At 41.2% G+C, this 26822-nt stretch overlaps 1 protein-coding gene and 1 long non-coding RNA gene across 4 annotated transcripts in view; one reads left to right on the top strand and one right to left on the bottom strand.

Annotated features, from left to right (window-relative positions):
- Positions 1 to 26822, bottom strand: part of EXOC4 (exocyst complex component 4) — a 747424-nt gene that overhangs the window by 55596 nt on the left and 665006 nt on the right. For all 3 annotated transcript variants that reach the window (XM_077857384.1, XM_077857385.1, XM_077857386.1), the window contains exons 15-16: positions 12509 to 12650; positions 1613 to 1791 (exon numbers count right to left, since the gene is read on the bottom strand). In XM_077857384.1, the coding sequence (XP_077713510.1) occupies positions 1613 to 1791; positions 12509 to 12650 (321 nt within the window). The remainder of the gene's footprint in view (positions 1 to 1612; positions 1792 to 12508; positions 12651 to 26822) is intronic.
- LOC144289132 (uncharacterized) lies at positions 55 to 25627 on the top strand. Its single transcript, XR_013357168.1, has 3 exons — positions 55 to 128; positions 4081 to 4114; positions 25302 to 25627. It is a non-coding gene; the product is annotated as an uncharacterized LOC144289132 (long non-coding RNA).

Raw genomic sequence — 26822 nt, 5'->3', positions numbered from 1 at the left:
ATGCCAGGTTGTTATAAACAACCAAAGATCATGGAAACTCTTCTTTTTTCTGTAAGGAGGTTCTGGAAGCAGAGAAGAACATGTGAAAATACAACGATCCATTTGGTTTTCCCTTCCTCCCACAAAATGTAAGTACATGTATATAATAAATTATAATAATAATAATTAAAAATAAAACCCAGTAGAAGTTGTCTGCTTTAAATGATCACTATGCACTAGCAACTTCAAATAATATCTGTGATAAAATACTCCTTTCCGCCACGCCAAAGAAGCCTGAGACTCTGTTACCCCCATTCCACACTCCTTGGCAAATTCAGTATTATGCCTTTGAATTTAGAAAGTAGTATCACAGATAAATACCTAGAGGTTTTTACACAGAAAGTCTTCAATGCATTATTTCCTCCCCTCTCTTCTAAGTCAGAGTGTTACACCCGTATTTCAAGAAGAGAATTGCTACTCATCAGAATGAGAGGTTAAGAAATGTCTGGGCAAATGAGAAGGTAAGTCTAGGAACTGTGAATGTTGATACTACAGGGCTTGGAAGAGCCACAGTCAAGAGCAAGGAGGCAACTGTAGTGAGCGAGGAGTGACTTCTCAGGGGGGCAACAGAGCTGCCAGCTCCAGAGGACTGCTTCCAGATTCTCAGTGCCATGGAGAGAATAGCTTACCTTTTAATCACGAATTCTTTTTGGCTGAAGTCTTTTAGGGATAGTTCCTTTCAGAATGCATCTTTATGGCATCATTTAGTGGGAAAATAGGATTTCTTATTTTTTTGGTCTGCATTTTGGGGGACATAACTGATTCTTAAAGCAAGCAATTGCCAAGCATTTCTTTCTTACCCCCAGGTTCTATAATCTTTTGCACAAAGAAACTTCTTAATTGTTTTTAAATAACATTGGCTTAATTCTGAGAGACACCATAGGTACCTTTGGCACCCAGGCCTACATATAAACAAACCAGAAGAAGAAGGAAGGGAATATAGTTTGAAGTCCTTAAAGTCCTTCCCATGGGAGGAATTCGGCATGAAAAATGATTTGGCTGGCATCACATATTTCAAAATGTTGAAGCTGAATGCCATTACATGGAACTTGCTTTCATACTCTTCCTTGCCTGCCTGCCCCAAGGCATTTATGGATATAGACTTCCTAAAATCTCTGCTGATCAGAGGTTTCTGTTCTTTTCAGACAATAGCATGTTCTTTGAGAGAAAACTTTCATTTCTGCTGATAATTTTAGTCAATGAGAGCTTTTTTAGAATCTTCTCATTTTATGTGTGCTTCGTTTTCTTTTATGAGCTCCTCCTGAACTAACTCATGGTCCACTCTATGTATTTACACAACTCTCACGAGTGGTATGTCAGGGAGGCAGCCAGGCTGCCATCTGCCTTATGTTGGATTAAATCTTCCCAACCAGGAGCAGATGGCAGCCATATTGTTGTCTACCTAGCTATACAGAGAGAGACTAGATATTGCAGCTTTAATTCAAAAAGGAAAAACCAAACCAAACCCAAACCCAAACAACTACAAGTTTTGAACTTCAATAGTATAGAAAAAACAAAAAGACCTTCACCCTTCCTTCCTCCTCAAATCCTAGGGACAGAGGCAGGGTCTGACCTTCAAATATATATTGGAACTTGTGCTGCTGAAGGCTGGCACTCATGGCCTCTTCAATGGCACTGATGTCTTTGTTGAGCTTGACCACCAGAGGGTCATAATCCATACTTTCCACATTAGCAACGATGGCATAGTTCCCCTCCTTTGCAAGGGGGATGAGATAGTGGAAACAGTGAACCCTAAAAAAGGCAAAGATGGAGAGAGCAGTTAGCAATATATTTTCCTGATGAAAACAATAATTTTTTGGGACAGAATACTCAAATATTTAAGGCAGCAGTGGCCCTGTAAATATTTATGCACTCCTCTGCTTGTTCACTAGAAAGCCATCTAACGAGTAAGTGAGTGATCTGGAGCCAGTCAGTTTCTGTGATCCTCACTTGCTTATTAATCCAAACATTGGGCTGAGCAGTCAATGAGCTCTAAAACTCCTTTCAAAGACTGGGATTTATGCATAATGTGAAAAGCATTCTATCTTTTAAAAGATATTGCTGTAGCAAAACTGAGAGGCACAGGTCACAGAGCTCTAAAGAGTTGGCCTTGGAATGATACTACTTTGGTTTCAATTCCCAATTCCAACATTTACTAGCTGTGTGACTTCAGGCGCATCACTTCCTTTATGTCTTGGTTTCCTTATCTGTGCACCTGGGATGACAACAACACTTACCTCATAAGGTGCTCTGAGGAGCTACTGAGTACCAAGCATATGGCATAGGCCTGGCATAGAGCAAGTGCACTGGAAGTGTTGGCTATCATCACTCTTATTACAATTAGCCTGTTACTTAAGCAAAACACTAAAATAAATTTACTTATCTATTTAAGAATAAAATTGTGTTCGCACTTGGGAACGTGAGACATGATTTGTGCCCTAAAAGACTCCACAGCCTCCTGGGGCAGACCAAAACATCCCAACCAAATAGGGGCACTTGGGTGGCTCAGTAGTTGAGCATCTGCCTTTGGCTCAGGCTGTGATCCTGGGGTCCTGGGACTGAGTGCCACATCAGGCTCCCCACAGGGAGCCTGCTTCTCCCTCTTCCTATGTCTCTGCCTTTCTCTGTATCTCTCATGAATAAATTAATACAATCTTTAAAAAAGAAAACCCAACCAAACAGCAACAAAAAACAACCCAATACAAAAACCCCAAAGAAGGCCTCTTCTTTTCAGAAGTGTCTCAATCTGAAGCACATGTGTCAGTGTGCCATGGACATCTGCCATGGGGTGTCAGGAAGGGTTTGCAACAGGAGGTGATACCTAAGTAAACAAGATGATCTGAATGAGCTTGAGGAAGGAGGGCACTCCTATGTTGGCATGGCCTGAGTCATTCTTTTTTTTTTTTTTTTTTAAGATTTTATTTATTTATTCATGAGAGACACACAGAGAGGCAGGGAAGAGACACAGGCAGAGGGAGAGGCAGGCTCCATGCAGGGAGCCCGATGTGGGACTCGATCCCGTGTCTCCAGGATCACACCCCAGGCTGCAGGCGGCGCCAAGCCGCTGTGCCACTGGGGCTGCCCAGCCTGAGTCATTCTGACATGCACATTTCCTAGATTCTCTTTGGTAGTTATTGGTAACTGCCAAGAAGTCTGAGATGGGTAAGGACTGGCTACTCTGTGACTTTTGTGTTAAGCAGTAACAAAAGCAAGTTTCAGTCCAAATAATTCTACCTCACAGGCTTTTTTTAAAAAAAAAAAAAGAAAAGAAAAGAAAAAGAAAAGAAAACAAAATCCTCCATCCATTGGCAGGCATAGTTCAGACTGTGCTCTAAGCCCAGTGAAGTTCGAATTATTGTTTTGGGTGCGCTGTTTGATCGTGCCATGGGAGGCTTACTAGAGGTAGACGTGAACACCTTCAAGTGAAAACGCTGTTACCCTCATGGTCTGCATCAGGTGACAGGAAATGTTCCAGACAAATGACTGCAAAAGCTTTGGGCATTATTCCTAATGATGGAGCTTCAGGCTTGACTGTCATCTTTCCTTTTTTTTAAGTAAGGTTTATTGAGAAATAATTTGTAAACAGTAAAACTCACCCTTTTCAGTGTCTAGTTCTATGAGCTTTGACAAATGCACACAGTTGTATCATCACAACTATAATCAAGTTACAGAACGATATCATCATGCCCAGAATTCCCTTGAGCCCCTCTGCCATCAAGCGCTACCCAGACCCTAAGGACCTGGCCACCACTGATCTCTTTACGCTCCCTAGAGTTTTGTCTTGTCCGGAGTGCCATATAAATGGAATCATATAGTATGTAGCTTTGGGAGTTCTGCTTCTTTCTCTCTGCTTAAAGCATTTGTGATTTGTTCATGTTGTGTTTGTTCCTTGTTACTGATGAGCACATTCCCACTGCGGGAAATACTACAGTTTACCTAGTTACCAGTTGATATCTGGGGTGTTTCTCGTTTTGGGTGATTATAAATAAAGCTGCTTTGTGTACAGGTTTCTGTGTAAATATAAATTTTCATTTGTCATAGGTAAATGCTGGAAGTGGAACTGCTGGGTCATGTAGTAAGTATTATTTTAACTTTATAAGAAACAGCCAAATTGTTTTCCAAAGGAGCTATGCCATTTTCCTTTCCTACCAGCAATGATGCACCAGAGCTTATGGATTTTTTTTTAAAGGTTGTGTTTATTCATTTTTAGAGACAGAAAGAGCAAGGGGAGGGCAGAGGGGGAGGGAGAGGGACAAGCAGACTCCAAGCTGAGTGTGGAGCCCCACGCAGGGCTCGAGCTCATGATCCTGAGATCACGGAACCAAAGCCAAGAGTTAGATACTTAACTGACTGAGCCACACAGGTGCCCCAAAACTGTAAGACATTTTAAGCACACATTGTGATTTGATTTGATAGACATACATCTTGTTGAAGGATTCCCCCAATCTAGTTAATTAATATGTCTGTCACATATTTATCCTTAAAAAAAAAAAGAGAACATTTAAGTTCTACACTTTTAACATCTTAGCAAATTTCAATTATATGATATGGTGTTATCAACTAAAGTCACCATGTTTTACATTAGATTCTGAGGCCTTATTCAAATCTTATACTAAAAGTTTGTACTTTTACCAACCTCTGTTTCTCCAACCCCCAGCCACTACTTTTCTGCTCTATGTTTCTATGATTTTGACTTCTTTTTTTGATTCTGCATATAAGTGATATCATGCAGTATTTGTTTTTCTTTGTTAGAAATTTCACTTCAGCTAAAGCCTTTGGGTGTTTGTTGGGTTAAAAAAAATTATTTTTACTTATTCTAACAGGTATGTAGTTGTATCTCACTGTGGTTTCAATTTTCATTTTCTTGATGACTACTGATGGTGGGCATATATTCATGTGCTTATCCACCATCCATATACTTTTGGGTTCATAATTCTTGCCCAATATCTTTTTTTTAAAGATTTTATTTATTCATGAGAGACACACTGAGAGAGGCAGAGACAGAGGCAGAGGGAGAAGCAGGCTCCCCTTAGGGAGCCCAATGCAGGACTCGATTCCAGGACCCCAGGATTATGCCCTGAGCTGAAGGCAGATGCTCAACCACTGAGCCACCCAGGTGCATCTTGCCCAATATTTTTTTGGTTGTTTGTTTTCTTCAGTTTTGAGAGTTCTTTATATATTCTGGATACAAGTCCCTTATTAGATATGCATTTTGGGAACATTTTCTCCCACTCCTTGGCTTGCCTTTTCATCTTAGCAATGTCTTTTAAAGAATGGTTTTTAATTTTGATGAACTTCATAATTTTTTTCTTTTATGGATGGTGTTTTTGGGTCATACATAAGTCATCTTGGCCCAAATAAACTCACAAAAATTTTTTGTCCTAAGTTTTCTCTTAGAAGTTTTATGGTTTTAGGTTATTTATTTATTTATTTATTTATTTATTTATTTATTTTTAAAGATTTATCTATTTATGATAGACAGAGAGAGAGAGGCAGAGACACAGGAGGAGGGAGAAGCAGGCCCATGCCGGGAGCCTGACGTGGGACTCGATCCCGGGACTCCAGGATCGCGCCCTGGACCAAAGGCAGACGCTAAACCGCTGAGCCACCCAGGGATCCCCAGGTTTTATATTTAGATCAATGATCCACTTTTAAAAATCTTTTAGAATTTAATTTATTTATTTGAGAGAGCGTCCACAAGCAGGTAGTGGGGAGAGGTAAAGGGAGAGGGAGAAGCAGACTCCTCCTGAGCAGAGAGCCCAACGTGAGCCTCAATTCAGTACCCTGAGATCATGATCAGAGTTGAAGGCAGATGCTTAACTGACTGAGCCACCCAGGTGCCCTGATCCATTTTGAGCTGTATTGTATAGGATGTGCTATATTCTTACAACTTGCTTATGCAGGGGAATCTTAAGATCTTGACTACCAGCTCATTTTCATTATGGGTGATCATCTAACAGCTGCATCAATTAATGACTAATTTCCTTTCTCCAAAAAAAATTCATACTGGCATTCCTGTGCTAATTGGCAAGGTGTATAGTGTTAATCCAGACACCAGTAACTGCGCTGGTTGCAGCCCCCTCTGAAATGTGACCTTTCTGATATTGTGAAAGCTGACCAATCCTGGAGTGGGATTCACGACTAGGGAGACTGATTGCTACTGCGGTTGAAATTTAAACTGAGTAGCTCTTAGCCGAAAATAAAATCAAGCCATCAGTGCTAAAGTATTTTTATAGTAAATTACAGATGACATAACTCCAGATAATGGGAAAACCATGTACAAAAGCATGAGGCCTTTGAATGGCATGAACGAAGGCCAGTTTTCGGGAACGACAAGGGGTTCCTTTCAGTACACACAGATCACATGTGAAGACGGAGGCACGAGGTGAGCTTGGGGAGATGGGTAGGGGCCAGGTGACTATCAGCTTTGGGGGCCATCTATGGACTGTGGACTTTATTTGAGAAGCCATAGGGAGCCTTAGGAGGATTTTAAGAGGTGAAATGATATAATCAGATATGAGCTCTGGCAAGATCACTTGAGCACAGTGTACAGGGTAGAATGATGGTGAAGAAGGGAAGCCGCTGACAGTACAGAGACGACTTTGGACATTCTCAGGAATTGGAGGTGAGAGCTTATGAGATCCTGAAGTGAGTGGTGCCAGAGAGAAATAAGACTGCTTGGAGGTACCCTCTTCCTCTCCCAAAATGGCAAGAGATGAAAAAGAAACTAAACTAGTCACTGGCAAATGTCAAATTCAAAAAGTGTTTTCTTTTCTTCGGGTTCTGGCATGTTGTCGCTGACCTTAACACGACTTTGGCATTAAGGATCTCTGCAAATATTGCTGATTACACAGCAGGATGGGTGATTTTCAGAAAGTGCATGCACACTTTGGATCCCAACAGTGGCAGGCGGCTGCTGTTGAGCCCACTTAGAGCCCTCCTGATGGTGAGAAAAATCAGCTGATAAAGGCGACATTCCTGGCATCTTGGGCTCAAATGGCAACTTAATTTTCCTCTCCTAAAGTTCAAATAGGAAGAAAAAAAAAAAAAAAACCTCAACAATTTTTAATGGTCGCACCATGTCTTTCATCTTTTGGGGGTGTTGTTTGCCTTATGCTTCAAACTGCAGAAAGGGGTGCTTGTTGGTTAAATGTGACCTACAGTGACACAGGTAAAACGTCCAATGCTCTTTGGATTGGTCCTTCAACAGAGAACCTACTGGATTTGAGAACACTTTCTGGTTTGAACTTTAATGATGCTACAGAAAAATATGGGCTATGGATATAAAGATATTTTGGTGAATAAGACAAATTTTCGGCATTTGAAGTTGTTTGGACTTCTTGCCAGCATTTCCCACTATTTTTTTCCCCATTAATTTCTTTGTCTATTCTATCTGTTCTCTCCTATTCCAGTGGCTTCTGGGGTAAAAGTACCAGACACCGTACTAACCAGCCACTTCTTCATTGCAGCAGCTCCTGAATGACAGGGCCTAAGTCCTAATTCTCTTTTATGGCAGGATGGGAACAAAACAACTACTAGGAGATTATAGTGACAAGGAAGATGCTGGCCACGCAGCCTCCATACTTCTGAGATACATGTAGCAGATGACTGGGTGAAAACTGAGTCTCCAAATCAATTCATTTTCTTTTTTTTTTTTTTAAATTCATTTTCTTTAAAGAACAACAGGTTTTGTTTGGACAAAAAGCGCTTACTTTGGGTTTCATTTCAAACCAGCTAATTCTCAAGAAGCATTCAAGTTTTTATCGGGCACCTATTATGTAGCAGGACTGATCCAGGGTCTGGGGCCATAAGAATAAAAGTGGTACACCTGATTCCTGCCTTCCAGGGGACAACAGTCTCTTCCACTGTAAACCACTGGGATAGCGAAGGTGCTTGGCACTCTCCTTATTTTAGCGTTACCACAGTACAATGTACTGACCTGCCAGTGAAATGCCTTACTCGTTTTATCGTATTATTAACTGTATAAACACACATGCACACAAACGCTTGTTACTGAGACAAGGAAAGAATGAAGTATGTCAATACTTATTACCTGAACCATCCATGGGGGTCTCTGCCTAGTTTTATCTACCATACTTTATTTAAAAAGAATTTTTAAGGTTTCCCATTGCTCTGTTTTTTAAAAAAATTATTTACATTCAATTAAAAAACATATACTGTATTATTGGTTTCAGAGGTAGAGGTTAGTGATTCATCATTTTTTAATAAATTTTTTATTTATTTATTCATGAGAGACACAGGCAGAGGGAGAAAGCAGGCTCCATACGGGGAGCCCGATGTGGGACTCGATCCCAGAACCCTGGGATCACACCCTGAACCGAAGGCAGATGCTCAACCGCTGAGCCACTCAGGCGTCCCTGATTCATCAGTCTTATATAACACCCAGTGCTCACTGTATCTCCACATACTTTAAAAGGAACAAAGACAATGAGCAGCATATTCATAAGAAAGCAACCTGAATGTTGAAACCATGTTATATGAGAAGGTGAGGGAATTTAATTTAGAAACAATAAACATGTTTAGTGCTTTTCGTAAAAGTCAAGGGAAGAAAATTCTGTGTCAGGGACTGTAAAGCTCGGTGCTTTTTGTTATTCATTCTTACAATGACCTTTATCTGTTTTTAAATGATTGCTGAAAGAGATATAGCAATGGGTGTTATCGTACTGAATGGTTTCTTGTAAAGTTAATAAATAATGACCAAAGTGTGTGCAGCATTAAGAATAGTACTGTCATGACGTACAAATATTAAAAGGGCAGAATACAGGTTAAGGATCTAAAAGACTTACTCTGACGTGTTGAAAATCTCCCACTCGGAATGAACTACACTCCAAGAGGCTAATTCTGGATGTGGAACACATTATGTTCCCAACACAATCAATAGCATGAATTCTAGGAGTTGTGATAGTAATTAATTCTATGTTCCCTTGCTTTTCTGTGCAACCCAAGTAATGGAGGCATCAGAATGTTCCTGATTTTTGTTTTTGTTTCTGCCTATTGCATGTATCTATTCATAGAAACCACCTGATTTATTTTACTGTCAGCTTGTAAATAAATATAAAACAAATCTAAAAATTACTGTGAAACAAGTCAGAAAACATAGTGGAAGAGCCTTTCTTTTTGGACAGCTGCATGTGAGAAATATCAGAAATGATGCTGTGTAATAAAACACTTCAAATCTGCAATGCTGCTTCCCTGACTCCGCTCATAAAGTGCTCACAAGCAATTAAGAAGTAACTCACTGGACAAGGTAATGAAGAATGAAAAAAGCACGCGGCATACAAAAGAAACGACACCCACAAAACATGATCAATTATGCTTTGCCTGAGCACACCTGAAAGACATCCAAGTTCTAACTGGAGTCCAGACACATGAACTAAAATCCTATTTACGTTTTTAAAACCTTAATCTAGTAAAGACTCCAAATGAAAGAACAAAATGCTACATGAACTTTAATAATGTCTCATGGTAATACAGATGTATTACTATACAGTTTCCGATCTAGAATTTTCTGATCCTCCAGTTGCAAACGTCTGTATCCGCCAGCTGTCTATTTGACGTTGTTACGTAGAGGTCTAGTAAGCATCTCACACTGAACATCTCCAAGATGGAAGTCTTGATGTCCACCACCATGCCCCCATTCCTCTCCTCCCTCAGACTTTCTCACCCCAGTTAACAGCCCTGGTACCCACATAGTTACCCTGGCCCCAAAGCTGGTGTGGTTTGCCTTGGGTCCTTTCTTTCACTGCCACTGGCCCCTGCACCGAATCCAACTGATTGACACATCTCATCAGCTCTACCTTCGAAATATATCTCAAATCAACCCTTCTCACACCTCTACGTCTGCCACCCTGGTGCTCAGACCTGGTTTCAACAGTCACTATGCTTCCATTCATATTTCTTCCTACAATCCCTTTTCCAAACAAAAGCTAAAGTGCCCTTTAAAAAATGAAAAGTAAATGAATGAATGAATGAATGAATCTCTCTCCCTTGCTTAAAATCTTTCTATGTCTTCTCCAGGCACTTTCTTTCTTTTTTTTCTTTTCTTTTCTTTTCTTTTCTTTTCTTTCTTTTCTTCTTTTCTTTTCTTTTCTTTCTTTTCTTTTCTTTTCCTTTCCTTCCTTCCTTCCTTTTTCTTTCTTTCTTTTCTTTCTTTCTTTCTTTCTTTCTTTCTTTCTTTCTTTCTTTCTTTCCTTCCTTCCTTCCTTCCTTTTTCTTTCTTTCTCTTTCTTTCTTTCTTTCTTTCTTTCTTTCTTTCTTTCTTTCTTTCCTTCCTTCCTTCCTTCCTTCCTTCCTTCCTTCCTTCTTTTCTTTCTTTCTTTCTTTCTTTCTTTCTTTCTTTCTTTCTCTTTCTTTCCTTCTTTCTTTTCTTTCTTTCTTTCTTTCTTTCTTTTTCTTTCTTTCTTTTTCATGAAAGATACAGAGAGAAAGGCAGAGACGTAGGCAGAGGGAGTAGCAGGCTCCAGGCAGGGAGCCTGATATGGGACTCGATCCTGAGACCGCCGATCACGCCCTGAGCCAGGGGCAGGTGCTCAACCACTGAGCCACCCAGGCATCCCTGAAATCTCAACTTTCCTTGGTCTGAGGGTCACTCTAATCGGCCAGGCTTCATGACCACACATGGCCAGGCCCTAGCCTGCCTCTTTATGTAACCTTCCACTCCTCTTCACGTCCTTATTCACAGGGCTAGAGTGACACTCCTCTCCATTCCTCAACCCTGCCAAGCTCGATTGTCTTGGGACCGTGGGGCGTTGCCCTCTCTGTCAGAAATTCTTTGTACAGATGGTTCCTTCCTGTTACCGTGTCATATTTCCTTTGGCCATACTACTTGAAAGCCAAAAAAGCCAATACCCCTTCGTAGTCGACCCCAGCTACTCTCTCCAATGTCCAGAATGACAGGACTAACCACGTGTGGCTGTGAAGCACTTGAAATGTGACCAGTCTGAATTTCAATGTGCTGTAAGTGTAAAATATGCAGATTTGAAAGGCTTAGTACAGAAAAAAAATGCAGCTCATCAATAATTTTTACATGAGTTACATGCTGAAATGATAATATTTTGGATATACTGGGTTAGGAAAAATATAATTTATTATATTATCTACTTTTTCAAATGACTATTAGAAAATTTTAATTATGTGGTTTGAACATATAGCTCACTTTTATAGTTCTATTGGATAGCACTGCTTGATTTCATTATGCTATTTTATTTTGTTAGTTGTAGTTATGTGAAATTATCTTTTTTGTTCATTCATTGCCTGTTTCCTCTCCTTAGAATGTAGCTCCATAAGAGCAGGGCCCTTGAGTGATTTTTTCATTGCTGTATCCCAATTCCTAGAACACTGCCTAGAACAGAGAGGGCACTCAGTAAATGTCTATTGAATGAACAAATGATTGAAAACTTCCCAGTCTTTTCTTCCTACCATTTCCATAGATGTGATAAGAGAGGCCACCAAAGCATTAGCTTGTTCCACACTGCAGGGGAAAAAACAAGAGTCCAAGAATACAGAGTCTTTGAAACTATTGTCCTGAATTATTCTTTTTTTTTTTTTTTTTAAAGATTTATTTATTTATGAGAGAGAGAGGCAGAGACACAGGAGGAGGGAGAAGCAGGCTCCATGCTGGGAGCCTGATGTGGGACTCGATCCCAGGACTCCAGGATTGCACCCCGGGCCAAAGGCAGGCGCCAAACCGCTGAGCCACCCAGGGATCCCCCTGAATTATTATTTAATGTAATTTCTTTTTGGGTTGTAAGTTCTTGAAGGAAGGGATCATAGCTCTTGCATCTGTATACTCCTTCACTAATCAGCAGAGTACATTAGTAAAAATATCAGTGACAATAAAATCACCATAATCATAAAGTTACCACATTTTGAGCATTTATTTTGTGGCAAGCATTGTACTAATTATTATTTCATTTACAAAGTCTGTAAGTTAGGAATTACTGTTTTACTTTTACAATAAGAAAACAAGGTTACTGGGGTGCCTGAGTGGCTCAGTCAGCTAAGCGTCTGCCTTTGGCTCAGGTTATGATCCCGAGCCCTGGGATTGAGTCCCATGTCGGGCTCTCTGCTTAGCGGGGAGCCTGCTCCTGCCACTCTCCTCTGCTTATGCTCTTTTTCTCTCTCTCAAATGAATAAATGAAATCTTAAAAAAAAAAAAAAAAGAAAGCAGGATTAGTAAAGGTGATTAACTGACTTAAGATGGCTTAGTAGCTGGTAGAGACATTCAAATCCAGATCATTCTGATGTCACAGGCCAGGCAAACTCTGTATCACCATATTTCCGATACAGCACATGAATCCAAACTTTCATGGTGATTAACACTAAAAATCACAGTCAGTAAAAAAAAGGGCATCAATGATAAGTTATGGTGACACTTTCTAGGAAAAAGCAAGTGATATATGACCCATGATACATTTAAACTGCAGTCTTGTGCTTGGCTGTGTCATACCTGACTTCCAGATGTAGGACCAGCAAGCAGCGGTCAGCCATATCCTGGAAGGATTTGGCAAGTTCACTCAGAGTCTGCATGATCTGCTCTGACACTGGAGGAAGATCCATGTTCATATGGCTCTCTTGAGCAGGAGACAACACTGAAAGAAGGAGAAGAAAATATCAGTCACTGCACCAGATACCTATAGATCTGCTTGAAATGATATCTTACTCTGTTGCTCATCATGTTTTTGCCAATTTGGCTAATGCTGGTGTTGGCAGCATTAGATGTCCAAGACACAATAGACTATTTCTGTACTTGATTCAACACTGATTGCCTTCAATCAATGCATAGGTTAATAGAACAGCATCTCAGAGATGGAAAGTGGCCTTAGTAGTCATCTGGCCCAACCACGTGGTCTAGGCTTGTGTCACTTGTACAACTTCAAGTGGCTGCTATGCTTCTGGTTGCATATTCACACAAATGTTTGTGAAAGAGAACTTAATAATTTTTAAGGCAGCCTACTCCATCTCTGAAAGACGTGGCCATCTACATTTAGCCGTATCTGTTGCCATTAATTTCTAATCATTGGCTCTGATTCTACCAACTTCACATTCATTCTCACATGTGTTAGCACTTCAGGTATTAAAGATACCATGTCTTTTGGCTTCCTTGAAGTCTTGCTTTTCCCAAGCTAGTTATCCCCGGTTTTTCAGCTATTCTTCATATAGTCAGAGTGAATTATTTTACAATTCTCATAATTTGCCAACAAAAATATTCCAATTGTTCTAGATCTCCCTTGAAATGTAGCTCTCAGGACCAAACATAATAAATAATACAGAGTAGGTGTGTCCTGTCTGGACAGAATTATCAGCTCCCTTGTTCTAGATGCTATGCTGCTTGCACAGAAGCCTGAAATCTTGGGGTGGGGTGGAGTAGGAAGTGTGCCATATTCTACTTTAACTCATAGAGAGATTATAGTCAGCTAAAAGCCCCAAAAGGTCTTTTTGGAAAATTTGATAAAACTACTTTCTGTATCTCCATCAAGTAATTGATAAAATATTTAAGGCACTTAGACTTCTTCAGGAAGATACTGAACAGCAAAAGTGTGAACTATATTTATGTCTAGGCCTCTGTTGCATATCCAGTTCCCCATAATTTCTCAAAGATCACCAACAATTAGTTTGGCAATTTCATTCAAAAGTTCTTTTGCTACTCTACAGTTTCCAAAACTGGCTTTGAATCCTGTCTTCACTACCTACTTAGTAGGTACCAAGAGTGAAATACTTAAATTATGTCTTAGTTTCTCACCGTAAAACAGAGTACTATTACCTACAACATGTGGTTTTGAGGAGCATTAAATGGGTTAATGTGGCTAAAACACACAGAAAGATAGCATATCAACCTCATTTAATATTAATACAAATAACAAGCAATTATTATTATTCTTTGGCGTGTGATTTGTCCAGGTTATGAGTTTTAAGCTTAATTATAGTGACAAGGTACTTAAAAGATAATTCCATCTTGAAATTCCATTATCAGTATTTTTTGCTTTTCCACCTGAGAATTCTTCTGTCAGAGGATGCAGTATCTTTTGGAGGGAGGGCACTTAGGGGATATGAGATCTGGAAAAGCATCACTAACTCGGGAGGAGGTCACCATACAGGGCAGAGAGTCACGTGTGGCTGTGGCAGGTTCTATAGCCACAGGCCTTTCAGAGCTGCATCTGTTTCTGGACTTTGCTAAGCCCAGAGAACAGCCCAGAAAGACAGTCCAGCCTCATAAGGCCAAGTTTCTCCTCTGGAAAACCAGACTTTAATAAATTAAGATATTATGGCAAAGATTAAATGAAAACCAAACAAATTCGGGCCAAGGGAACTGATCCGTAAGAAAGAATAAAATGTAATGACGTAGATTTAAGATTACCACCAGCTTTGGCATTATTCAGGATGCTCAGTAACCTGCCCCCTCTCTAAGGGTAACATTGCCCAAGTTGGACGACTGCAAGGCAAGATCACTGCCTTCATAATGTTTTCATTTGGCAGGCTGGATGAAAGCAACTTTTTTTTTTTTTAAAGATTTTATTTATTTATTCATGAGAATACACAGAGAGGAGAGAGAGAGAGGGAGAGGCAGAGACACAGGCAGAGGGAGAAGCAAGCAGGCTCCACGCAGGGAGCCCGACGTGGGACCCGATCCTGGGACTCCAGGATCACGCCCTGGGCTGAAGGCGGAGCTAAACCAGAGCCACCGGGGCTGCCCGAAGGCAACTCTTAAGTACCACCATTCTAATACTTGAAAGCATGTTAGGGCTTTTGAGTCCCTGGACTCTGCTGTTGAATGACCCTAACTGGGGTTTGAGAGCTCTTTATGTGCCAATGATAAGGGGCAGAAATCAGAGCCCGAAGAGATCAGGCTCATGGCTTCAGGTCAAAAGTTATACTAATCTCCTAAACTCTATCAAAGACATTCTGGACAAATTCCACCATGAAAGTTAAAAAAAAAAAAAATCCAAGCAGTTAATTAATGGAAGACAAACAGTCAAGGTAAAACTTGGAATGAGTGAGGCAAAAGTAGCTTAGAAAAGCAACACATTGTATATTTTGCTCGACTGCAATCTACCACAAAAACATTTTAGTAAAGCACTATGAAAAATCATGCCCAGAGTTCTACGGAGAAGCCGGCCTGTTAATTCCTAAGGGCTTATTGAGATTTACAAAGTTTTCTTAACAAGAAGGAGTATACTGAGCAAAAACATGGTAAGCATGGCAAACAAATACAACACAAAACAGTGAACTCTCTCCTAAATGTCAAATGAAAATCTACCAAAAAAGAACTGCTGACAGAATTGGCTTGGGATGCAGTGGAGGTAGGAGGTTACTGGACACACACATGCACACACACCCTGTTAGAGGCTCCGCGGTTGTATACTTCAGGGATTGCGCTTCATATCCGCAAAGCCCACTTCCAATGGACTTTAAAAATAATTAGCACTTGATCATTTTATTAAGAGACACACTTCGAGTTATTTTGCTAATACTAGGGGATGGGTCACATCAGATCATTCATAATATCCTGTTGCTCTTAGAACCACTGCATAGGGATCCCTGGGTGGTGCAGTGGTTTGGCGCCTGCCTTTGGCCCAGGGCGCGATCCTGGAGACCCGGGATCGAATCCCACGTCGGGCTCCCGGTGCATGGAGCCTGCTTCTCCCTCTGCCTGTGTCTCTGCCTCTCTCTCTCTCTCTCTCTGTGTGTGTGTGTGACTATCATAAAAACAAAACAAACAACAACAACAAAAAAAAACCACTGCATAAAAGCAGGTGTTTTTGAGACTCTAGTTGTGTCACTGTAACGGTGGCTTTCTGTACTGACTGGTCAGTGAGGATGCTGAAGCTTGCTCTCCAGGGCAGACACTGCTTGTTAGGTGAACCCACACTTACTTCCAATTCTTCCTTGCTCGCTCTGGCACAGACTCCAGAAAGCTAAATGTTTGTATTTCCAGCCTTGCTTGTAGCTAGAGAACCCCACGTTTCACCATCTGCCCAGTGGCCTTTTAAGTAGATTCTTCGGCAGCAACTTGATCTAACTCTGGCTAATTTGGCAACTCATCTTTTGACAGGGAAACGAAAGTATGCATTGTTGCCACTGAAATTTTCTGGATTTGAATCTTGAAAATGCCTTCAGTGTCCCTTGGCTATCCTTCGCTAGTGCTTCTCTAGCTCCTTTTCCTTTTCAGCTGTACTTCCTACTCTCTTGTCCCTCCTCTCTTAAGGACCTCAGATTCTCATTAAGGCTTCAAAGGACTTGTCAACACTTGCTTTCTCTGTGGTCTTGCCTTCTATTTACTCTCCCACACGCCATAATCCTTCTGCCTTCACGTCCTGATTACATCATTATTCTGATCATCACCCATGATATACTAACCGCCAAATCCATTGGGTGCATTACAGTAGTACTAATCTCAGAAAGGCTCTGTGCTATGTTCAACGTGACTGGCCATTTCCCTCTTAAAATTCTGTTTTCTTTCGGCTTAGATGGCAACTTACTCCTCTGGGTGTCCTTCTACCTCTCTGCCATTGTCTTCATCATTTCCTTCCCTGGATCCTCTTCCTTTAGCCCACCCCAAAGTGCCGGTGTTTCCAGGATTATTTCCTCTACCGGTTTCCCTTATTTGTCATTCTATATGTTCTCTCTGAGTGAGCTCATCCATTTTCATGGGTTTTGCTATTATCCGGGGACTTAGGACTCCTAAACTTCATTTGATCAACTGTGTGCAAGCTAGCCTTAGCTGTACACCCCACAGGCATCTCAAATGCAGTGTGTTCACAACTAAACCCATTATCTATCTTCAGCATCTGTTCTTTATCCCGAATTCCCTGTGCGTCAGTGGTGTAGCAATCTAGGAATCTCAGCTGCAGACTTGAGAGTAATTTCTGAGCCTCTCCTCTCCCTCACTCTCCCCAGCAAAGACTAATTTCTGCCAATTTCATTTCCTAAATGCCTCCTAATATGTTTTATCTTTTCTGTATCCGCTGCGACTTTCTTGGTTTGGCCCTACTCTCTTCCATGAACTACTGCAAGAATAAGCCTCCTGTCTTGCCCCTACCTTAATTCAATCCTCCATACTTAGCTCATTAAATGAGTTAGAGAAGGAGAGTAATTTTTCTAGAACACAGATGAGACTTTGTTAATTTTTTGTAATAATAACATCAGTGTTTCCTGCTGCTTATATGCTGAAGTCCAAGGTTCTTACCAAGGCCTGATTGCTCCTTCGCAAAACCATGATTTTTGGTTTCTAACACTTCGGTTTTTCTCTGTTTTTCACCATTTTCTCTTTCCTTTCTGACCTCGGCCCCTTGCCTTCCTGGCCCTTTAATCTGACACCTTTTTAAAGCAGGTTCCCTAAACATATCCTGCTCTTTCAGAATTCTATACCTTGGATGGTTCTTAATACTCTTTCTACACTGTTTATACTTTCTGATTCAGAAACCATTGTCTGATTCTCCAGCCAGGGTCATTGACTCCTCTGGGGTTTTCTGTTTTGTTTTGTTTTTCCACATAATTCTCAGTAGTTACCATATTCCATTGACATTATCTGTTTATCAGTATGTCTTCCTACAGGGCACAGATTATCTATATATCTATCTATATCTGTTGGAGGCATTACAGGAGCTCAATCAATTTTTTTTTTTTAATGAACAGAACAAATGATTTAATTGACCAACATGACAGGACAAATCATTCACATAGTAACAGATTGGTGAAAATCAGGGAAGAGAAGGCACAACTTGTCATCCAACAATTGTTAACTCTTTCCTCAGTTTCTTGAGCATATTCTGGGGACAGAGTGGAGATATGGAAGTAGTTCACGGTAGCTGGTTTCTTGGGCTATTCAGGTATCCTGCAGAAGTACAGTCTAAAAGGAATTCTGGTCAATCCCTACAGCCCAAGCACTTTCCTTATAAATTGTGTTGCCTTAAGAAGTCACTTTAATTTCATGAGTCCACCTTGTGGCAGCCAAGCCTTGAGGGTCCTCTCTTTTTACTGACACAAAATCCCTGGCATATCAAATAACCAGTAACTTTCAAGGAAAGCCAACATACTGTCATGGAGAAGCAATCAGCCTAGGACATTAGGGTGTCTCAAGTGGTTCCACATCCTAATATTAACCAGACTGAAATGTGTTTAAGTCTTAAAATTAGTCAAAATTGGACTCATTCAGACCCAGAAGAGCATCTGTTTTCAAGGGTGCAGCTGCCACACTTTCAATGGTAACTTACTGTGACTTTTTTAATTGATTCATCTGAGGATGTCCTTGTGCATCTGCAATATTATCTAAAATTGTTACAATATCAGCTTAGACTGACTGGTATCAGCTGTCATCAACATGATGCATTGAGAAGAGGAAGCTGGTTATCATGGAAGAAAAAGAAAGGTTAACTCTGTGAATTCAAATTTCTTCGAAGATGGAAAGAAGACAATGAAGAAAGATCCCATGAGATTTTTCTCACTTGAAAATTTTAGAAAAAATTTTGGTACAACCATTATTTCTGACTCTTCTTGCTATCTGTACAGAGAAATGACAGACACCACATGATGATGTCTGCTTGAACCTGGAATAAATTTATCTAATTTCCAATCTTCAGTTTTCCTATATAGAAAATTGTGGTAATAGCATCCTTCTAACTCCCAGAGCAGTGTGTTAGTAGGTTCTGTAAATAATTCTGAGATTCTTTGACGTTGTTACCTGGCTGACATTTTTAAAAAATAAAAATAGGAATGCTGACTAGGCCTATGACATTAATAACTCAAGGGGCTTGGAGAGTCAAAGGGGGAGTCTCCACCTAACTCTTCCCTCTCCTTACATGCCCGAGGGATGTGCTACTATCAAGCCCAACACTGAGGATTTAAGGGTGTCAAACACTCTAATGCTGCGGTTCCAAGTTGGAACTTTGACGCCAGCTAGCTCTGTCCTTGGTCTTCTCAATGTCTCTGTTCCGCCATCCCTACCTTTTATTAATGCCCTTGAATTTTTTGCAAACCTATACAAGCTAACCACCCCGGCCCCAGTACTTTGTACACAGTAGTCACTTTATAAGTGTCCATTAAAAAAATCACTTATCTGTTTATGAAACTGACTGGTTTCTGGAAGCAGAGGTTATCTTCATATTCTCAAGGCTCTACTGTCTTTCTAGCATCAAATTTGATTTTTTAAAGAAGAATTTTATTTGATTGACAGAGGGAGAGAGAGAGAGCATGCTCGCACGTGCATGCACAAGTAGGCAGACTGGCAGGCAGAAGGAGAGGGAGAGGCAGACTCCCCTGCTGAATGGGGAGCCCAACGTGGGTCTTGATCCCAGGGCCCTGGGATCATTACCTGAGCCAAAGGCAGATGCTTAACTGACTGAGCCACCCAGGTTCCCCGAATTTGAATTTTCTTAAGACAGAGATGTCCTTTCCTTCTGATCTAAGTCAATTACTCCAAACTAATGTTTTATGGTGACTCTTTTTGATCATTCTTTCTTTTACCGGAGACATATTTTTTAACCCCTCACTATTCTCTGCCAGCAGTCCTACCTTTCGGCACTGTTAGCAAGTCATTTATTTTGTCACTCCTTCCCATCTGCCAAACAATCCTGAATCTAGTGAAGTTCTGTTGCTACATTTCTATATAAGGACTGGCCTCATACATGAAACATGCTTGGTAGGTTCTGTTCATTTTGCTTTCTATTTCAGAAGCAGTGGTTCTTCTGTCCTTAAATGTTACCTAGTTCTTTTCAGTCCAGATTTCCCTAGAAATTTTTGGTTTGAACTAGTAAAATCAATTGATTTTGAAAACCAGAATGCTGACTCAGATTGTTCTTTGACCTACAGAATTACAATGGCAAAGAATGCGGGCATATGGGGGACATTATTCAGATGAGACCTTGTACAGGCATAGGTATAGCCAGCTCTGGAAACAGAGCCTACTCTATGAGGTCTAACACCCAACCAGTGCATCCTTTTATAGCTGTTAGCCGTGTGGCAAGAATGCCAAGCCTTCTCACCGCTGCTTCTGGAAGGAAGCTAGCTCTCTTTTGTCTACTTTTACAGGAAGAAGGACAAATGGAAGAGATTTTTTTTTTTTTAATGGGGTGGTTAAAAATGGAAGAAATACATTACCAGGAAGGACAAAAGAAATTAAAAATGGAATAACTGGAGTACAAAGTGAACGTGTCTTATTTATGTTTGCTTTTTTAGGGCCTAATTACTAATTGATAATATATTTATGTCAAAAAAAAAAATGTTCCCAGTGGGTATAGGAGGCAAAGACCTACTTTCTTTTCTGTGCTGCCATTTGTTTCTTAAATGAGCACATGTTATACCTTTTCCCTTGTCAGTCATGGACTTATGGGCAACATAACTTTGCATTCTTTGGAACATCTCCTTCTCACCTGTCTCTCTCCCCCCACTAAATGTCCTAAATGTCTAATGTGTCTTATAAGACACATTATCACCCTAGCTGCAGGTGGTAATGCTTTGGGAAGAAAAGTATGCTTGTCCCACTCACTGTCCAGCCCAATGACACAGATGTTCAATAACATTAAGAATGTGTTATTTATTATACGGCAATAAATAAATAAAGACCAAAGATTAAACTTTTATAAAGAACTCAGTTTAAGGATGCTGCTTAAGAGTGATTTTCATTGCTGTGAACGCAGGCTCTTTCCTGCTGCTTCCCAGAGGAATAGAATTTATCCTCTCACTTTTTATTACCTTTAGAGCACAGTTCTTAACAACTGTCAGCCTCCTGTTCCTCAGATGTCTTCTCAGAGAGTTGTTGTGAGGACCAAATGGGGAGCATAGCCTCTCTCACAGTGCCTGCCACAAAGCTAGGGCCATCCTTTGAACTCCAGTAACACGAGGCCTCCTTCTTCCTTTTCCAGTCTTAGCACAGCTCACCTCATGCTGCAGAGAATCCCTGGTAGCTTGTGAGATCCGTGAGAACAAAAGCCATAACTTACTCTTCCAGGCATCTCTCCCAGCCTAGCTCTTCCTTACATTCAGAGGTAATGCCTGTTGCATTTAATCTGCAGGTTTGGGACAAATCACAGAATTTTGTGTCTTTTTCTTTTCATTTTATCACCACAGTGCCTTTAACCTAATGTCTTCCAAATAGCTTATTAGCTTGGAACATTATTCTGTTGCAGGGTAAGAAACTGAACGCCCAGAAAGGCAATGAGTGAAACGGAAGAATTATTCCAAATATTGACCCATACAGGGAAAACAAGGGAGATCTGTGTAAGGCTCATTGTCAAGGGCAAAACAAAAATAAGAACCAAGATAAAAAAAAAAAAAAGGACAGTTGTTCCCTTAGGCTACCACAGGATAAGAGGCCAATTCTAAGCCAACAGGATAAACTACACACTGCAGTTTTGTCGAGGGAAGATCACATCCAGTTACTCACGAAATAGTGCTTGATGGTAACAAGCCTGAGCAAGCCCCAGGTCCTCCAAGGCTGTTAGCTGTAGATTTGACTTCCAGACAATGCAAACCAGCACAGACACCCTGGTTTTTACACCTTTTGAGTGACAGTCCAGACCTTAGTCCCCTTTGGTCCTGGGGGGAAGTATTAAGATTGATTTTTCCTTTATTCCAAATAATCCTCCCCGAGGCCTGGTAAAAACCTAATCATCTACTAAAAAGGCATGTGGTGTGGCCAATTCAGCTCCTGCCAGATATGAAAGAGAAATGGAGGAAAAGCTAATGAACAGCTCCTGTCCTTGTGCTGAAAGGCACTATTGTGGGACTCTATTAGATTTCCGTAGACTTTGTAAGCCTTTTGTGTTTCTGTAAAACCCTGCATCAAAAAGCATCTTAAGGTGTTAACAAATACTTAGCCAGATATTTTACGTGAATAAGCGACACAGATTTAAGTTTCAAGAGAATTTAAGAGGCGAAAATATTATGTGGCAAAGAGATGACATTTATTCATGTGTCAACAGGATCCCTCCAGCTTCAGCATTTGTAAATCTTCCAAAGAGCCTTTGGGATGGCTCGTTCACTGTGTAAATTAGAAACATTAGGTCTATTTACAAATGGTGAATCTGAACCAAACAGAAATAAAGCACCCTTCCCAACAGGACATACAAGTGCCCCACAAACAAACAAGTGGCCCACATGGAGTTAACCTGCAAGACTTCTATGGAGTCTCTCTTGCGTGTGACTTTTGTTTCATGACTTTCCTCTCCGGGCAGCTGCATCATTCATAAATTTGGACTTGACCTGACCTAGAGTAGGCACAACTCTCACTTTTATCTCTATATCACTTAGAAAGGGAGGATCATCATACCTACCTCACAGAGTCTGATGATTCAGTGAGAAATAACACAAAGGCTTAGAACTTGTTTAACACACAAGTTCTTACCACAAGGCATTCCAACAACTACTACTACTATTATGTATTCAATAATAATGTACTGAATGAATAAATAGCAAAACCCCAGGATCCCTCTCCTCAATCTACAGCTTTAAGTAAGTTTTGGAACAATGAGACTAGCTTTAGACAGTGAACGTGTTTTGCAGAACAAAACAGGTAGAATCCTAGAAGCACTGGCCACTCTGCTCCTACCACTCTGATGACAAGACATAGATGGTGGACTTCTTCTCTGACCCTGCCACCAAGCACACAGACCATCACCAAGACCGGCTGTGTAGCTGGTGACGGCTCCCTCTGAAGCAGGTTAGAAATAAGAAATACAGAGAGAATCAACCTGCTTACACACAGCGCGGGATTTGCAGGTGTAAATCTTGCCAGGAGAAATTTGTACTTGGCGAGGACAAGTGTGGCCACTTCTCCAGCATGCAGTAAAGAGAACAGTTAACTCAGTACCTCCCTTTTCTTTCGCTCAGGTCAGATACTGCCTCTTCAGGCTAAATGGATGAGCTAGTGCCACACACATATGGACTAATGCCTTGTGAAGGTTAATAATATACAGCCGTACTTCTGTCTTTATACGTTAGTAACACATGAATGCTGTTCTCATACTCATTCTAGCTTTGCCATAAATCCCTAGAATAATTAACCATGCATCCAGAATCAACTGTTCTAAATATCAAAAGTTTCATAATCTGTTTTTATGTCATTTAAGGGTAAGCTAGGTAGAGAAGCAGTCATTTACCTACCAAGTGATCGTATAATTGGAGGATACATATTACCTCACTTGAAATCTAAGTAACTTTCTTGCTCTAAGTGAAAGGACATGGGTGTTCTCACAGTAACTATGAATCCCATTTTTCTACTGTTATAGAACAACATTTCTCTTGGATTGAACAAGTGCAGGCTCAGAAAATGGTGGTTAAATTCTGATTTGACCACGTAATAACTGAATAACCTTGGGCAAAACTGCAAGGACCTTGAACTGGAGTGATAAGAGCTTTAGCCTCAGAGGGTCATTGTAGGCTCTGTATAGGGAACAACAAAAAGTGTCTAGAATAACACAAGGCACATAGTAAGTGCTCAGTAAATCTCAGTTACTATTGCTGGACCCTTGCTGGGAACCCCAGAAGACGAGAACTCCTACACTCATCTTCATACTCATTAAAACATCTTGCAACACCAGAGAGCTGTGGGCTTAGTTGTTCAGGCATCTAACAGATGGAAAGAAACCAATGTAGTAAGACATTTACATGTGTAAACTCCTGATGTTCTGCCCTTAAAATAAGGGATCACAGAAGGAAGAGAACATTACAGAATTCTGGCAATGTTCAAAGCAGGGGACGGAAATGGGAAAAGGAGGGACTCTAAGTGACAGGCTTAAATTTCACCTTCTCGGGACAGCCCGGGTGGCTCAGTGGTTTAGCACCGCCTTCAGCCCAGGGCATGATCCTGAAGCCCCAGGATCGAGTCCCATGTCCTGCTCCCTGCATGGAGCCTGCTTCTCTCTCTGCCTGTCTGTGTCTCTTATGAATAAATAAATAAAATATTAAAAAAAATAAATTTTACCTTCTCATCTACAAAGCTAGGAGAATGACAGTCTTCAGCTTTGTCAATTCAATAAAAGAGGTGGCATTTCTGGCAGGCACAAGGAAGTGGAGTTTGGTGGGAAAGCAAGGAATGGCACTCAGAAGCAGCTCGAGAGGAGATACAGTAGTATTCCTCACATTATTTTGAGGGAAGGATGACGGGGATCTTCCTTTTCAAGGAAAGGATCTGTAGGGCGTGGCTCTGGAGCAAAGTGAACTCAGGTATTATCTTAGGAGTTCAGAGGATGGCCAACAAAGCTTGGATATTGTGTTTTTGAAAGATCAGGTCTCCGCCTTACTCACACAGGGCTTGGAAGGTCAAATCTGTATTCTGCATCAGCATTTCCATCAGGGTCACAGATGATTCCTCGACCCGGGACAAAGCCATGATAAGGAGGCGGGGAGAAGACACGCAGATGGGCGTGTATCCATGTGGTAGCAGGCAGCAACTGGGGAGCCGTACAGCCAGGTGGGCAGCGATCAGGGAGCCATACAGCCAGGCGGATAGTGATCGAGGAGTCGTACAGCCACGGGGGCAGCAATGATTGGGGATCTGTAGAGCCACAGGGGCAGTGATCGGGGAGCCTAGAGCCTTAACATATGACCTGGAATGGTCAAAACTGTTATTTTCACCAAAAGAGCCAGAAGCTGTTATAAATTATTTCAATAAGAACATAAAGACCCTGACAGTTCAGCTCTCCTATCGAGGCTTAAAGCAGATGAACCAGGCTCCTTTTGGAAAGATGTATTTTATATTTACTACCATGGGGAGAACTGTCGTTTCATTTTTCCTGGGGAATATGTTCCCCTCGATATTACCCTGGATCACATTTATTGTAGAAAATGAGATGAGGAAACACGTGTGCTCTGGTCCATTGTCAACTCGGCCTCAGCCCCAGCCCTTTCCTGGAAGCTTAGGAACTGTATTTTCCAACTCCTTGCCAACAGGGTTTTGGGTTTAGAACCTGCCAGCAAGAGGCATTCCCAAAAGATGTGGAAGGCAGAGAGGGGGACAGCGTGATCCTCCTCATGCAGTGGCAGAATGATGCTCAGACAGATGGCAAGTAAGAGAATTGCAGCTGCTTCCAGGGGAGCTCCCGGGACAGCTGCTTCTTACGGCTGTGGAAGAAAGTTCTGGTGTCTTCTATGTTCCCATTTCCGACAAGCCGGCAGCAACTCTCCTTGCTCTTTACTTCCTTCCAACTGTTTCCTAAGCTTTTCAAGCCACTTTACAAACACCTATTTCCTTGTATTAAATCCCCTCTTGCTTGAAATACCTAAAATGGTTTCTGTTTTCCCAACAGAGTCCAGATGAAGAAACACAACCTTCTACTTACGAGATATTCCTGAGGGCATCTGGAGCCGGATGGAGTGCGAGGAAGAGTCCCTAAGAATCCCTCGGCTCCCCTTTCATGGAAGCTTGTACCCTCTAAGGCCGGGATGTTCAGAACTGGCTCAGTAGAGCCACGAGTCTCCCCATCTCCAGTCTCTCAGTTTCCCCCAGCTCCCTTAATTGGAAAAGCTCCACTTTTTTTGTTACCTATTAAAATTTGGCTGTAAAAATCTGCTGGAAAGGTCATTCATAAACCATTGCCCTTGAAGAGGAAGGAATCTGGTCACAAGCAAACCATTTCCCATTGCACTCCAGCCTCCAGATACTAGCCAAAGTAGGGATAAAAGCCAAATGTCTAAATTACAGCATAGCTCCTAAAGACTGAGGATGAATGGCAAGAATGTCTATATAAATCTTTACTTGGAAACAAGTGACCAGCTTTCTCTTTATTTTAGCCACATGAATTCAAATATCTTTTTTTTTTAATGTGTTTACTGAGTACTGACCAATTTGTAAATTGCTCTCATTTTGAGGAATACATGCCAAGACTCCCTAGCAAAGCAGATTCAACCTTTCCTTTGGACAATGTTTCACGGAACCAATGAACTGTCCAATTTTCCAGGAAAGCCTACTATGGGCTTCTCTACTATTTCCCAACGAGATCCCAGGTTAAAGATGTAGACTTTCACAAATCTGACTTCTTAGTGAGGTCATTCAATTTGGAACTGCTTTTAACAATTACATAAAAAGACTTTAGCTTAACACTGGATTTTTTTTTTTTTTTTGAGAGAGAGAGAGAGAGAGAGAGAGAGAGAAAGAGGGTGTGCATGCACATGTGTGTGCACATAGGGGAGGGGAGGGGGCAGAGGGAGATAGGGAGAATCTTAAGCAGGCTCCACATCCAGCATGGAGCCTGACTTGGGGCTCTATCTCACCACCCTGAGATTGTGACCTGAGCCCAAATCAAGAGTCCAATGCTTAACCAGTTGTGCCACCCAGGCATCCCAATACTGAATTTGTCTTCCAAATCAACTCCACGTGTGTGAGCACACTAAGCATGTAACAATCTCTGGGCTCCACGATTTGGATCACTGGCCCTTTCAAGTCATGAAATTTATAAGGAACCACCTAATAATCCCTTTGTTCTTAGGCTCAGCCATCACGACATTCGGTTTTAAAAAGCGGGTAACTCATCAATTTTCACATCTTTCTCTGCTGGACTAAATAGAATTTTCTTTTTAAAGATTTTATTTATTTATTTATGACAGACATAGAGAGAGAGGGAGAGGCAGAGACATAGGGAGAGGGTGAAGCAGGCTCCCCACGAGGAGCCTGATGCGTAACTCGATCCCAGGACCCTGGGATCACATTCTGTGCCCAAGGCAGGTGCGCAACCACTGAGTCACCAAGGTGCCCCAAATTTTATTTTCAGGGAAACAATTAAGATGACATTGGTAAATGTTGGTTTGATAAGACACAAGAGGTAAACTGA

The sequence above is a fragment of the Canis aureus genome, chromosome 18 (genome assembly GCF_053574225.1).
Source record: "Canis aureus isolate CA01 chromosome 18, VMU_Caureus_v.1.0, whole genome shotgun sequence".
NCBI lineage: Eukaryota > Metazoa > Chordata > Mammalia > Carnivora > Canidae > Canis > Canis aureus.
Note: the sequence above shows the minus strand (reverse complement) of the source record. Positions and strands in the feature narration are given on the sequence as shown.